Source organism: Amyelois transitella, chromosome 10, assembly GCF_032362555.1.
Source record: "Amyelois transitella isolate CPQ chromosome 10, ilAmyTran1.1, whole genome shotgun sequence".
NCBI classification, from domain to species: Eukaryota; Metazoa; Arthropoda; class Insecta; order Lepidoptera; family Pyralidae; genus Amyelois; species Amyelois transitella.
In genome coordinates, this window is record NC_083513.1 from 3208769 (window position 1) to 3221988 (window position 13220).

Consider the following 13220-nt stretch of genomic DNA (forward strand, 5'->3'; position numbering starts at 1 on the left):
TTCGTCTACACAATCACCTATGAATCGTCTACACTAATAACATGTTATCTTAGAGTTTGTGAGTTTTATTGGCTGTATGGTTTCTAGCAGGCAATTTTATTCTATACTATCATATACATAGTATTTGTCTTGGTTTGGATTTTTTCTATACTTCATACTACTTAATTATTTGTCTTTTATTGCGTTTGTCTCAGTGGGGTCCTCGTTACTCTAGACAAGAATCGGATATCAGCCTGTGACTCCATCCTAAAGTAAATCTTCTTATTTTCCTTTAAACTTAATACTATTACCTTATTACCAGAATTCTTTTTATAAGGTCAGACGGGATTTGCTCAGTTTAATTAACTTTAATTAAAGAATAAACCTACCCAATCGTCAATCGTAGACGTAGCCAAATGTCAAACTCCTCCGCAGAGTAGATACCAGGATCCCTGAAATCAATGGATCTCAGAAATTGATTCGAAAAAAAGGAAAATTGTCATGAACTAGCTTTTACCCGCAGCTTCGTCCGTGCGAATTTAGTACCACATACACGAGCGAATTTGGCGCTACCTACAAAATAATACAGGTATTTGGCAAATCCCACGGTGTCGGTGTCACGGTTTTTACCGATATTAAAAGTACTCTAGTTTTGTCCTTCTTCAGACTTTTAACTTATATTTACGCAAAATTTCAATAACATTGGTTCAGTAGATAACGCGTGAACAGATTTAATTTCGCATTTATAATAATAATTGGAATTAGTTATGTGTAATCTTCTTTTGAAAAAAGGGCAGCGTAAGCCTTCGCGGCAATAATGTCCTACATCACATCACCACGTATTCATAAGACGGTCATAAATAAGGAATGAGATTTCTTCAGCAAATCGTTTCAAAAACGTGACGTTGAGACGTGAGGGCAAAAGTTGAGGTGCGGAATACCTACAGTGGGGTACCTACACAGATAGTTGGTACAATTACGTCATATTTATGTAAAGGTAAGGTTATGAGTATCAGACGAGCTTTTATGAAGAGAGCGAGTTATAAATGTGAATGAAGCGAAAGAAGTTTGCAGGATTCGCGTCAATCTTCTTGCCGCCTAGCCTACCTCGCTGGAAAAGTGGTGTGATTTTTAATATTCTGTACGTTTTTTTTATAGTTACTTACCGATCTACAAAGGTATATTTGAGAAATCTGTAAAAAAAAAAATTCTCATTTGAGAATTAAAGCGATAGTGAGTATGTAAACATAAACGTATAAGTAGTTAAGTTTAAAAGACTCTCTTTTAATCAAATTTATATCGTTGGATATAATTATTTGATTGCAAAAAATATATTACAACAAATGTAGTGTAAGAAAAAAGAAAAAGCACGTTTCTACATCACACGATACAATATTTGAGGTACTTAGTTGTTATAGTTTAAATATGGCTGTAGTGTATTTTTCAAATAAATATTTTTGTTTATTTTATAATTGTTTTAAATTAATGGGACTACAAAGTTCCATTAAATGTTTTTATTCTTTAAATTATAATGAACGTATCATAAAGAGTTATGTTTATAAATATATATTACTGGCATAAAAATATTACAATAAAAACTTATATAGTAGAATGAATAAACATTTTTATTATTTCTGTTTTCGTTAAGACATCGTCAAAAGACTATATGTAAGCAGATTTTTTTGGGTATTTCTTAAGCTTAGTTCCAAAGCCTCTTGGGTAAACAGTAAACAACAGCAAACCTAAACTTTTTCGGCACATTCCAACGGGATCTTCTAAAAACAGGCACATTGTTCCTACAACAAAGTGCGTTGCTGAATGGCGGCGGTCGGGGGCACCCTTCTCGCCGGAGATAACGAGTTTGAAGAGAGTATTAGATAAAATAAAAAAAAATATTTTTAAAGATGTTAAAAATTAAGAATTGATTAAAATTTATGTGCGATTTGCCCGTGGCTCCACCCGCGTGAAAAAAGCCTGGTCCTTGTCCGTTTTTCACACTATACTTATATGTACATCATTTCAAGGAGATAGGTTTAGTCGTTTTGATGTGAAAGACTGACATACAGACATTATAAGCACATTTGTAATATTAGTATGGACTTCTTTAAAAACAAACAGGTAAGATCGTTTAAAATTATATTTTCGTAACACTGAATAAACTTAAAAAAGAACTTCTTATTTTAATAAAATTAAGCACAGAGGTAGATTGCATCATCTGAAGTAACATACCTATGTTGGCTGCTATTTTCCAGAAAATTCTTAACTATGCCTTGAGCAAGTCTAGTAAAATATACATATATTTTAAGAATGAACGGTAAGTTTGTTTCGTAAAAAACTGAAAGTTGTTTAGCCGGACGTAATTGCACGGCTCGCCAAGATAAGCCAGTTTCTTTTTAATTTTCCTTCTGGAAATTTCAAATTACTCCAATTCCCTCTTGAATAAATGAGGATTGTTGCACTACCTACGCTTAGCTTTTTTAATTTATTTTATTACCGCACTCTCGGAAAGTTCGCCGGAGCTTTTAGTGTAAGGTTTGATTAAGCACTGCTTCTAGCTTGGTTCCGATACGGGGATAAATAAAGATATTTATTTTTTACTACATATCTTTCGTTCAATAGGTGCTTTGGTTTTAATAAAAATCAAAGATATAGATGTCATAGAAATACTCTTTTATTTCAAGTGTTATTATCCTTTATTCGAACAATATTTTTTTTAACATATTTGTAACGAGTAACAAATGAGTTTACTAACTGAAGCATTTTTTCAATTTCGCCATAGCAAAGTTATAGTTTGAAAAAAAAAATTAACCACATGTTTTGCATACACGGAACTTGTTAATTATTTTTAAAGTATTTCTTACGGTGAAATCCACACTTATTATTCCTTATTATGTGATTTAAATAATATACTATATATATACTATAATAATGAGAAAACAATGATATTTGATTAGGAAAAACCTTTTTTAATTTGTCGCTAAAATTTTACCGCGTTCCATTTCAGCCTTGCTCCGAGTCAAATCACATAATATTGGTCCTTCTTACATGTACAAACTAAGTACTTAACTTACCACCGCGTATACATGTTTATATCTCAATATAAACATTATACCTTTAAGCTTCTAGCATTACACATGTGACATAGTTTTATTTCTCAACATATCGTCGAAAAACGTTAAAATTTCCATATACGAGTACGGCCCATCTATTGGAATCCTTGAAGGGAACTGATTTGGTGTATTCCCTTTCCCACAGCTGCTGTCAGACCACGCTGTTAAGTCCGGACCTGGGATGAACGAGCAAGGGAGCGGCATGTTCCTGGAAGTGGTAATTAATATTTTATTGACAACTAGATTTTTCCATGAGCTTTAAGTAATTTTATTAAAGCTTTGTTGAAATAAATGACTAAATTTTTGTGCGCAGGTACCTATAGTTAATGCGATTTTTTGAAACAATACACATAATTATTTATACGGCTTTTAAAACTGTTAAAATTACGTAATTTAATTAATTTAAATAATTTAATTTTGTTTTACTCTTATCAACATTATATACTCGAGTAGGTACATTGTAGACCGCTCAATTAAATTACTCCGATTTTTGTTTTTTTGTCATCATTCAATTTAGTTGGATAAATCTACTGCAAAAAGAGATTTTGAACTGTCTTATTTAGTAAAAACAATATTTTTTTAATTTTAAGTACATATCTTAATTTTAATAAGATCCAACTCTAATGCTCAATTTTTAAGAACTATTATAGAACATCTGGTGATATATTACCGCCTTCATTTTAAAGTCGTCCAAAGCATCTTGTCCTGAATAGTAAATGGCGCGGCTGTAATTGCATTCTCTCATTGCATTGCCGTCAACTTACTTAAAATCTACAGCACCCTCATTTATATAATGGTTGTATGGAGGCGTTAAATTTTCCGTCTGAATAATGAGGCATTAAGTCCGCCTTTTGTACATTTATTTTATGCAATAAAGTTTTAAATAAATAAAATAAATAATTAAGGTCAGTGATTTAAAGGTCTTATACAGAAACTAAATTTCCAGAGGTCGCTTCCTTGAAGATTTTCAGAAATAAAACAGATTGCTTCTTTTAAACGGAGTCGTAAAATTCAGAAGATATATAAAAATTAACGAGAATTAATAATAGGTTCTCCTAGACTGTGTTTCAAATTACTTTGTTTCAGCTACCGACTGACATATCTAATTAATGCGCCAAAATTCATATCATTTTACCAAAATACGTAAATTGCCTACCAATAATTACACCAGGCCATTGGAAGATTATTAATGAGGAAATTTAGACCGAATATGTAACAGTTATAATCAATATAATGATTGTAGATATTATTCTTTTATTTTTGGAAAGGGAAAGGCTTATTAAAAAAACTTGGGGTTCTTCTTTTAGGCGATGCACTAACAACATGTTACCCTTCAGTCTTTTTGAGACTGCAGGCTCTATTTACCCCTGCAATCTACCCCAAAAGGGAAAAAGACATTATAATGTATGCTTATTATGACGTAAACATCTCTCTGTATACTCGTAATATCTTAGCAATGCTGCTTGCGCCCTCCACCGTCAAACTCTACCCAGGGTCCGCTACGGTGGCATTTTTGACCTCATGATTCCTTGTGCCGGCACCAAACGTGTAGTTTCCGGCACCAAAAATAAAAAGAATATGACTCCGTCTCATTCCCATGGAAGTCTTAAAAGGCAACTTAAAGTTAGGCTGATAAAGTCGGGATTGTTCGTTTAGGCGATGGGCTGTCACTATTTGAATCTCAATTCTATCATTAAGCCAATCAGCTGAACGTGGGCTATCAGCCTTTTCAAGACTGTTGGCTCTGTCTACCCCGCAAGTGATATAAGACGTGATTATATGGATGTATGTATGTTGTTCCTTGTGTTTCCAATCGTTTGATTAGGTTGTTTCAATAAATGGAGTTTAGGTCGTATGTCTTAAAACAGATCTTATGCCTGATGACCGATCCCCTTGGGTATGCTTTATTGCAGAAGTTGAAAGTATTTCAACATAAAAGTTGTGCCTTACCCGGGTCCTGTGGCCTGGAAAGCATGAGGTTGTATGAACTCGATTGCCTGCGAATTGTCACACACTACTCTTGCCATGTTACTCTTTCTGATTTCTTGTAGCTGGGCTGCAAATGAAAGTTAAGTTAATAAGGCTTAAATAAAATAAAATATTAAAATATAAACTAATTAGGTTCATTTAATTAATACAAGAGCGTCATTTTAAGAAAACGGTAGCCGTGTAGCGAATGTTAAAAAAATAAAATATTTTTTTTAATAGTATAGATTCCTGAACTTGAATTAAACAATGAGTGAATGAAACGTTCAGATATAACGGAATTTGCATAATAATAATAGCAAAGTAAATTTAAAAGAGTAGGGGTTTTAGTCCATTGTCTGTTAAGAAAATATTTTAAATTTAACCAGTTATTATTTACTTTATGTTGCTCTCAGACATGCTGCTGTGGTATTTTATTTGCGTTTAGTTCTATGTTACTAAGTTATGACAGTATATTATAAAAAACTAATAATAAAATAACTTAGTCATTGAAACAAATTTATAACGATTATTTACTCACGGAATAGAAAACTGTGAAACTGATCTCCTCTTTCAAACCAAAAACGGTCTGAATATCGGAAAAGTTGTAACTGTTTGGTTATAATACAATACAGTGTAGGTCCTATCAGGCCATTCTGGACTGGAATTTCACTCATCAAACCAGGGATGAGTTCAACATCATCGACTGTGTTGTAGAGATCTTTGAGCGCCTCCATTTTCTGTAAATAATTATAAAGTCGATAATTTGGATAGAACTTACTTCGCAAAAATTTTAAAGGAGTATAGATTGTATTGTGTCGTTTGGTTACGTAGGTACCTGTATAAAACGTAGGAGGATTATAAAATAAAGAATTAATGCAGAAACATTAAATTACACTTCAAGTGATAATAATAAGTATAGGTTTATGGTATATGGTATAGAAAGTATGTTTATTATACATTATTATCAACACAAAGGTTTTCTGCTTAACCCAACGATAGACTGTTTGATAATGCTAATATCATTAAGTCCGCATATTGTACTTTACAAATTGTAATTGTTACAATAAAGATTAAATAAATAAATAAGACAGGAATTACTTATCCAGCATTAGTATTGTCTCGTTTGCGTATTCCCAGTTGCGCCCTACCGGGCCCGAGGTCCTGCTTATATTATTAATCCACTTAACTATAAAACCGTCAAGAAATCAAACTTTCAATACTTCGAAGATTTGATATAACATATGATAAAAAATATAAAGCCGATAAAATACAAAAAAATATAAATAGATACCTCCAAAGACATGGAATCCAAAAAGTCGTGGAACTTCTTAGCGGCTGTCATCCCACACATCTCCCGATACCTATTGTATGAAGCGACGCCCATATCCCTGCTTCTTTGTATGCCCGCCGTGAACAGGTCAGGGGATTTTTCATTCCCATTATAAATAACTTCTCCGATCTACAAAATAAAAATAAAATATTGAAAAAAATCAGAAGTTCCAACCTTATACTTATTATTACAATATTGCTTAAGAAAGTTTTAAAAATGAAGTTGCTTAAGTGTTTTATAGTATCGTTAATTTCCAACTTAAAGTTCTTCTTAATTTTTAAGAGCTGTGATTTTGTACAGAATTTCGACTCATTTTTTAAGTTGTTAAACTTTTATAGAAGAAAATTTGTAATGTAAGAATTTATATTCAAGTTAAAATAAAACATGAGCAAGGATAAAATTTAAAACTCTAACTTAAGTTATAACTAAGGGTAATAAATGCTTTATGCATAGTGAACAGTTATGGTAAAAAACAGGCCAAGCACGTGTTGGATTTGCGAATGATTCCGCACCATTATCTCTAAAATTTAAAAATATTGTGTTTATGGTAACATACAACTTAGTATTTATTTTGAAGTAATATACAACTAAATATTCTTTGAAAATTTTAAGCCTCAACATGTTACCGTTATTAATAATGAGCAAAAAATAAAACAAACATGTTTATTGCATGGAGATCCCCCTTAATATATTTTTTATTTTTACTATTTGTTATTATAGCGGCAACGGAAATACATTGTTTGTAAAAATTTCAGCTTTTAGCTATCACTGTTTAAGAGAAACAGTTTTGCATAGAGCAGACGGACGGACGGACAAACAGCCACTGGAGGCTTAGTAATAGGGTCCCATTTTTACCTTACGTACGGAATTATTAGGTACGGAATCCTAAAAGGATAATAACAAACGTAATTTAGTTTATTTAAATAAATATTACCGATGAAATTCCATAAAAAGCACGTTGACCATTTATTATTGTATAAATAATGTTTATATATGTATATAAAATTCTCGTGTCACAATGTTTGTCTCCGTAATCCTCCGAAACGGCTTTACCGATTTTAACCAAATTTTGCATGCATATTCAGTAGGTCTGAGAATCGGCTAACATCTATTTTTCATACCCCTAAGTGTTAAGGGTTGTCCACCCTTAAAATTTTTTTTATTATTCTATACAAATTTTTATTTCAACTATAAACTTTCAACTATAAATTTATACCCTTCTATCACCAACCCCTTCTTTAATAGCCTTTAGTAATTTATTCATTTTTATCACCGGGCGATAACTGATCAATCGTCATTTAATATTATTTATATGGCAAAACAAAGTTAGCCGGGTCAGCTAGTAACAAATAAATAAAACAGGGATCGAGGTAAGCAAAAAATGAGTTTGAACTCTCCGGGAAAAAGGCGTGGTATTATGTAGGTTTGTATGTATCATATGGTGCATAATTTTTTATACCTCTGGGTCCAGTTCGCTGTCGACTTTTCCAGCTTTCTGGAGAATCATCCCTCGGCTAATCTCGTCGTAGTTTTTACCACTTCCTATTAATTCCTGGTTGAACAGAGTCTCGTTCAAATGTAAATCTCCGATGTACCTATTGTTGTCGTCGAATTTCCTATATAAAAATAACAAGTTCATACATACATACATAAAATCACGCCTCTTTTTATAATAACAAGATCGTTACTTATAATTCTAATATATTCAAACCATACTAAAATTCTGATATGATTTGTTTGGATATTAAACAACTGTACCAATTATAATTAAATATTTCTAAACTCAAAACTATATTTTTACAGGGAAAGTTGGAGTTTGGTGGTAGTATAATAGAAGAATAATTAATTCAGAAATTTTGATTCCTAGACTTTAAGAACACTTATAGAAAATAATTAGACTGAAGTGAAATTGTTTTTATAGTTCTAAATGTAAGATTTTATTTAATGACAGCTGCTATAAAAAAAATGATTATTCACATCAAAAAAAAAAAAAATTGGACTTAATAATTATTACATCGAAGTATTTGGTCACATTACTTACTTGATTCTCCCATTCCTTAGTGTCAAGAAATAGTTCATCGCACTCACATACTCGGTGTAAACAAGTGGTACTGCGTCTTCGTAAAGAGTCACGTACTCTATTTGCTGAGATAGAAGTCCCGAGTTAACCATGTTTCTGTACCCTGTGTCACATATTTCATTAGAGATATTAAATTTTTCAACCCACGTCTCCAAGCAAAGAGTGCATCCGAGCTAATTAACGTATTTGAAATTCTTTCCCGCGTTGTAATTTTACGTGTATTTTCAGCGTCTTTGTGAAAAATTACAGTTTTCTTTTCAGTTAAAAGAACTTTAAAATTGAAACAAAATATGCAACTCGGAATTCCTTTTAAAGCGGTAGATACACTTGTTCGACTTTATTTTTTTAATGAACTTGATTTTGCTTGTGTCTGCAGACACTAAGGATTTCTGAAAATCCATCATAATTAATGCAAAGATGGATAACTATGGATAACTAAGAAGTAAAACGAGTCTTACCCATGATTAGTGGAAGAAGTTCGTAAAGGAAAATATTGGCAACAGTAGCTATATTAATACTCCTTGCTACTTTGAAAAGCCTGTCGTCCTTCCAGCATGGGTTAAGCTCGTGAAGAGCTGTGGCTAGGCGGTTATGCTCACGTATGAACCAGGTGCTTAATATAGTCGATCTTATGTCGTAGTTGTAAGCATTAGGCGGACCTTTTGAAAAATAATAACAAATTTGTGCTGAAACTGGGTTAGTGTACGATGCTGTTACGGTGAGTGAAAACATCGATAGGAACCCGTAAATTCAAATCTCCAAAAAGATGAGATCGTAACCTGGACTAACGCCAGGAGGAAGAAATCCGTATCCGAATATCCGCATAACGAAATCTGACAAAACACTGACCCCTTGTATTACCCTCTTAGAGGGGCAGGGGATTTTGTTACGTTTATAAGTTGGACGTTGATTAGAAAATCAGAACAATAGATTTTGCGTGATCCTGTACAAATGTACAGAAATTCTAATCAAAATTTTTCACATTTTTGTTCATCACTGGCTTTAAATTTCTGACTTAAATTGACAACATAAAAGTAATACAAGACAAAGTATATGTACATTTCACAATAATTTCTTTGTGCATAGCGTACAAAATTTTGATAAAAAATTAAATGTCGGATGCTCTAGTTTTGTTTTTGCAACTGTGATGCAAACTTGCCTTCGAACGCAGCAATTTTACCGGATGTGCTAATTGACTGTAAACAAACTATGTGAATACGACGTTTGAACTTTTCCTTGCATATAATAATATATCTATCGCCTAAAAATTTTGTAACATTGATTTCAATTTAATAAATGACTTACCAAATATATAATAACATGTGGTTGTGTTTCCACTAGGGACACAAACTTTAGACTCAAATTTCTTCGCATTACTTCCTATGTTTCTTGTATTATTAGTATTGTTTTCGAATTCACTTAGCAAACCATTTTCTCCTTTCCTAACTGTTTTATGGGAGGATTCATCAACTCCGTATATTTGGGAAAGATCAATGGCTGGTGTTTGGAAATTTATCTGAAAGGGATAAAGAAACGCTTAGGTATCCTCATAATAATATAATTAATCTAAGTGCAAATCATCCATATAAAATCAAATAATGCTCCGGGGGGGTATAGTAAATATATAATATTTCTAGTAAATTTATTTTTCGTTTTCAATTTCATTATCAGCTGCTGTTGAAAGTGTCTCTAAAGAAATTATGAATTATTGAATTCAAATATAATGAAGTCATACCTGGTAGTCATAGGAACAACCCAATTCTTTAAAAGTTACAGCACGATAAAACTCCAAGCATTCTTTTTCAGATGTTGAACCATTTTTAGATATGAAAATTGGAAAACATCTTGGACCTTGTTTGTCTTTTATACCACAGCAGCGGTCGTCAGACTTGTTGACTGAAACTTATAGAAAAAAAATATCTTTCTTAACTCTTTATTATCTTTACGTTGGTCCACTTTCTGAAATTCCTCTCTCTACTTTGTGCCCCCCTGCACCGTCTTTAATTTTAAGACCATTCGCTATTATTTTTTATCTTTAACGAAGTCATGGCAGGTTTTTTTATCATCAGTGGTTACATTAAAATGTAAGAAATGTGCAGTTTTCTCTCACTGTATGCGCATCGATGAGCGGTCAAACTACTGTTCATAACTTTTGGCCATGGTCAGAGTGCTACTACCTTTATTTAAAAATTATTAAAAACTTACTTGAAGTATCAATAGCACTGATATCACTTGTAATGAAATTGATAAAGGCCGATGACGCCGAAGTGAGGAACCCTCCTGGTTGATCATCATCTCGGCCTATTGACAAAAGAGTGGTTCTGGCGTTTCGTGCTGATGGCAGATCAGCTTCTGGAAAAAATTACCATTAAAAAAACTTTAAGTGAAGTAAAAGTAAAAAAGTAATAAATCTTTATTTGTATCATGACCGCTACAATAATTAATTTTTCTCGAGACATGTACGACAATGTCAGAACGATTTCTATTTCTAGGACAGGTTTATTTGTTAATAGGTAGGTTCACAGTTCAACGCGTCTTTTCAGCACTAGATTAATTATGACCAGACTTCTTGCACATCCTTCAGTCACACCCTAGTGCAAACGCTTTGACTTTCAAAGAAAGTGAAATTAAAAATGTATTTTACTTTTGTTCTCTGGTAGAGCCATTCTCTTGTAAGGTCCTCCGCTGGCTCCTCCCGCGGGAACTCCGTAGTTGTTGCATGTCCCATCCATGCGTCTGTCCTCCTGGGGACCACATGGTTTAATTTCGATTGTGCACTGGCTGAAAATAAAAATCATATCATGCAGTCATGCTGGCAACTTTTATTAAATTTAAATAGCAGAGTGAAAAAAAATTGTGTTGGTTTTTTAAAAAAATATATGAAGTTATTTGTTCAGCTCCGCGGTCAGATGTGAGGCATATTGTGTAAAAACCTAATTTACCTAGCACTTGGTCACCCATGGTTGACCCGAGTGTGAGAGGAGTGGATTCAACCCGGATTAATGCTAGGAGAATGATTAGTGTAATAAAACAAAATACTTCTTACTTATTTTTAGTATTGTCCGTTATTTCATTGCCGTTAGCACGGTCATACAACAGTCCATTCACATTGATAACAACTAAAGACAATATAATTGTAACAAAGTAGTGCATTTTACGGCTAACGACTATTCGGCACATGAAACCTTGTAATAAATGAAGAAAATCGATACACGAACCAGTTTCCTTTGATTGGTAAAGAATGAATGTCCACGTCGAAATTAGTTGGGTAACTCATCCTGTGTAAGGACAATGTACGAGTATAAGTAGTTTTAAATTAGTACTTTTTAATAAGATTGTCATTATTTATTTCGAATACTCATAAAGTTTATTTAACATAATATAAATACGTAGGTAGTTCGGGCGGTTACAGTTATAACAATCATGTTGGCCAGGAAACCCGCGAGAGGGACTACTTATTCGTATCTACAAGTAATAAAAAAAATAAAGCGGTTGTTACTCACAAATAAAAATACACGATATTTTAAATGGAAACTAACATACTCAGTGACTTCCTTTTGATTTCTGTTTACATTCCCCCAGCCTGTTTCTCATTATCCTGTGGGACCACTCAATTGCCGGAGAAAGAAAGTCATTAAAACTTTTTTCTGCCCTGCCGTGGCTGCGATGTTTTTACAACGTAAATAAAACTTTATTCATTTTAAAGTTATACAATCGACATCGTTATTACATTTTAAACGTGTTTATAAATTAATCTCATTTATTGCAAGGCATTGTAGGATATAGAATTATTAATCCAACCATAATCTCTTATTTTCACACCGATTTTTTTGAATATCTTTACTTATCTATGCTATTTTCTTTTCCCCTTTGTGCTTCTACAACCAATTTCTACTTTTTTTGTAAATTAAGTGCTTTACGTATTTTATAAACTGCTAAATTGCTTGTAAATTTGTTAATCATTACCATATATCAGCTCAGGTTTACATATGGGTGGATAGCAGGCTTCAGAGGTCTAGAAACTCTATAGACAATGCATCCAAATACTAGTGTTTAGAGATACAATGCCGAGATGAGCTGCAGCGTTGCTTCTATTGAGCTGTAATCACATTACATAACCCATTCACTCGTGCGGAATGAACTATTAACCAATATGTTTATTAATGTCATCGCCTCATGTTTACATAAATACATACAATAATTTCTGTATCCCTTATGACGAAGACAGAGCGAACAGTCTTGAAAAGATTGAGATTCAAATAGTTACAGGTTGCTAGCACATCGCCTAAAAGAAAAATTCTTGCTTATTAACATAAAGACATGAGCAAATCAAAAAGTTTGGGCTGTTCTTTAATATGTTATTCAATCAGACAGTCTTTGTCGTCTTTTATATATAAGGGACACTAATAAAAAGGCCTTTATAAAGTTTCCTGTGAATATCGTAAGACGCGACAGAACAGGAAAAGTTGGTAAGTTCCGATTCATACAAATATAGCCTGATAGGTATGCACAATGTCTACTAATGCTAATAGATATTATAACATGAGATAAACTTGCGGTTAGTGTTGCTGTTCGGTAGTCGACTATCGATAGTTTGAGGAAAAATAATAGTGTCGATAGTTATGGCTATCTTTTTTCAATACCAATTAATATTATAAATGTATTAGAAAGTTTCTTTGTTTGAAACTTCTTTATAGAAAAGCTACGGAACATATTTTGGAACTTGACAAGTACTTAATATTTATGTAGTTTA

The 13220-nt window shown here is 32.7% G+C and overlaps 1 protein-coding gene across 1 annotated transcript; it reads right to left on the minus strand.

The window, feature by feature from the left end:
- Positions 1 to 3107: 3107 nt before the first annotated feature.
- On the minus strand, positions 3108 to 11744 carry LOC106137600 (peroxidase-like). The gene is made up of 12 exons (XM_060946239.1): positions 11686 to 11744; positions 11112 to 11248; positions 10673 to 10819; positions 10203 to 10369; positions 9773 to 9983; positions 8926 to 9126; positions 8429 to 8570; positions 7847 to 8003; positions 6349 to 6516; positions 5596 to 5794; positions 5040 to 5145; positions 3108 to 3297 (listed from the first exon to the last, which is right to left on the minus strand). Exons 1-12 carry the CDS (start codon positions 11742 to 11744, stop codon positions 3108 to 3110), a joined length of 1884 nt encoding a protein of 627 aa, XP_060802222.1.
- Between the last annotated feature and the right edge of the window lie 1476 nt (positions 11745 to 13220).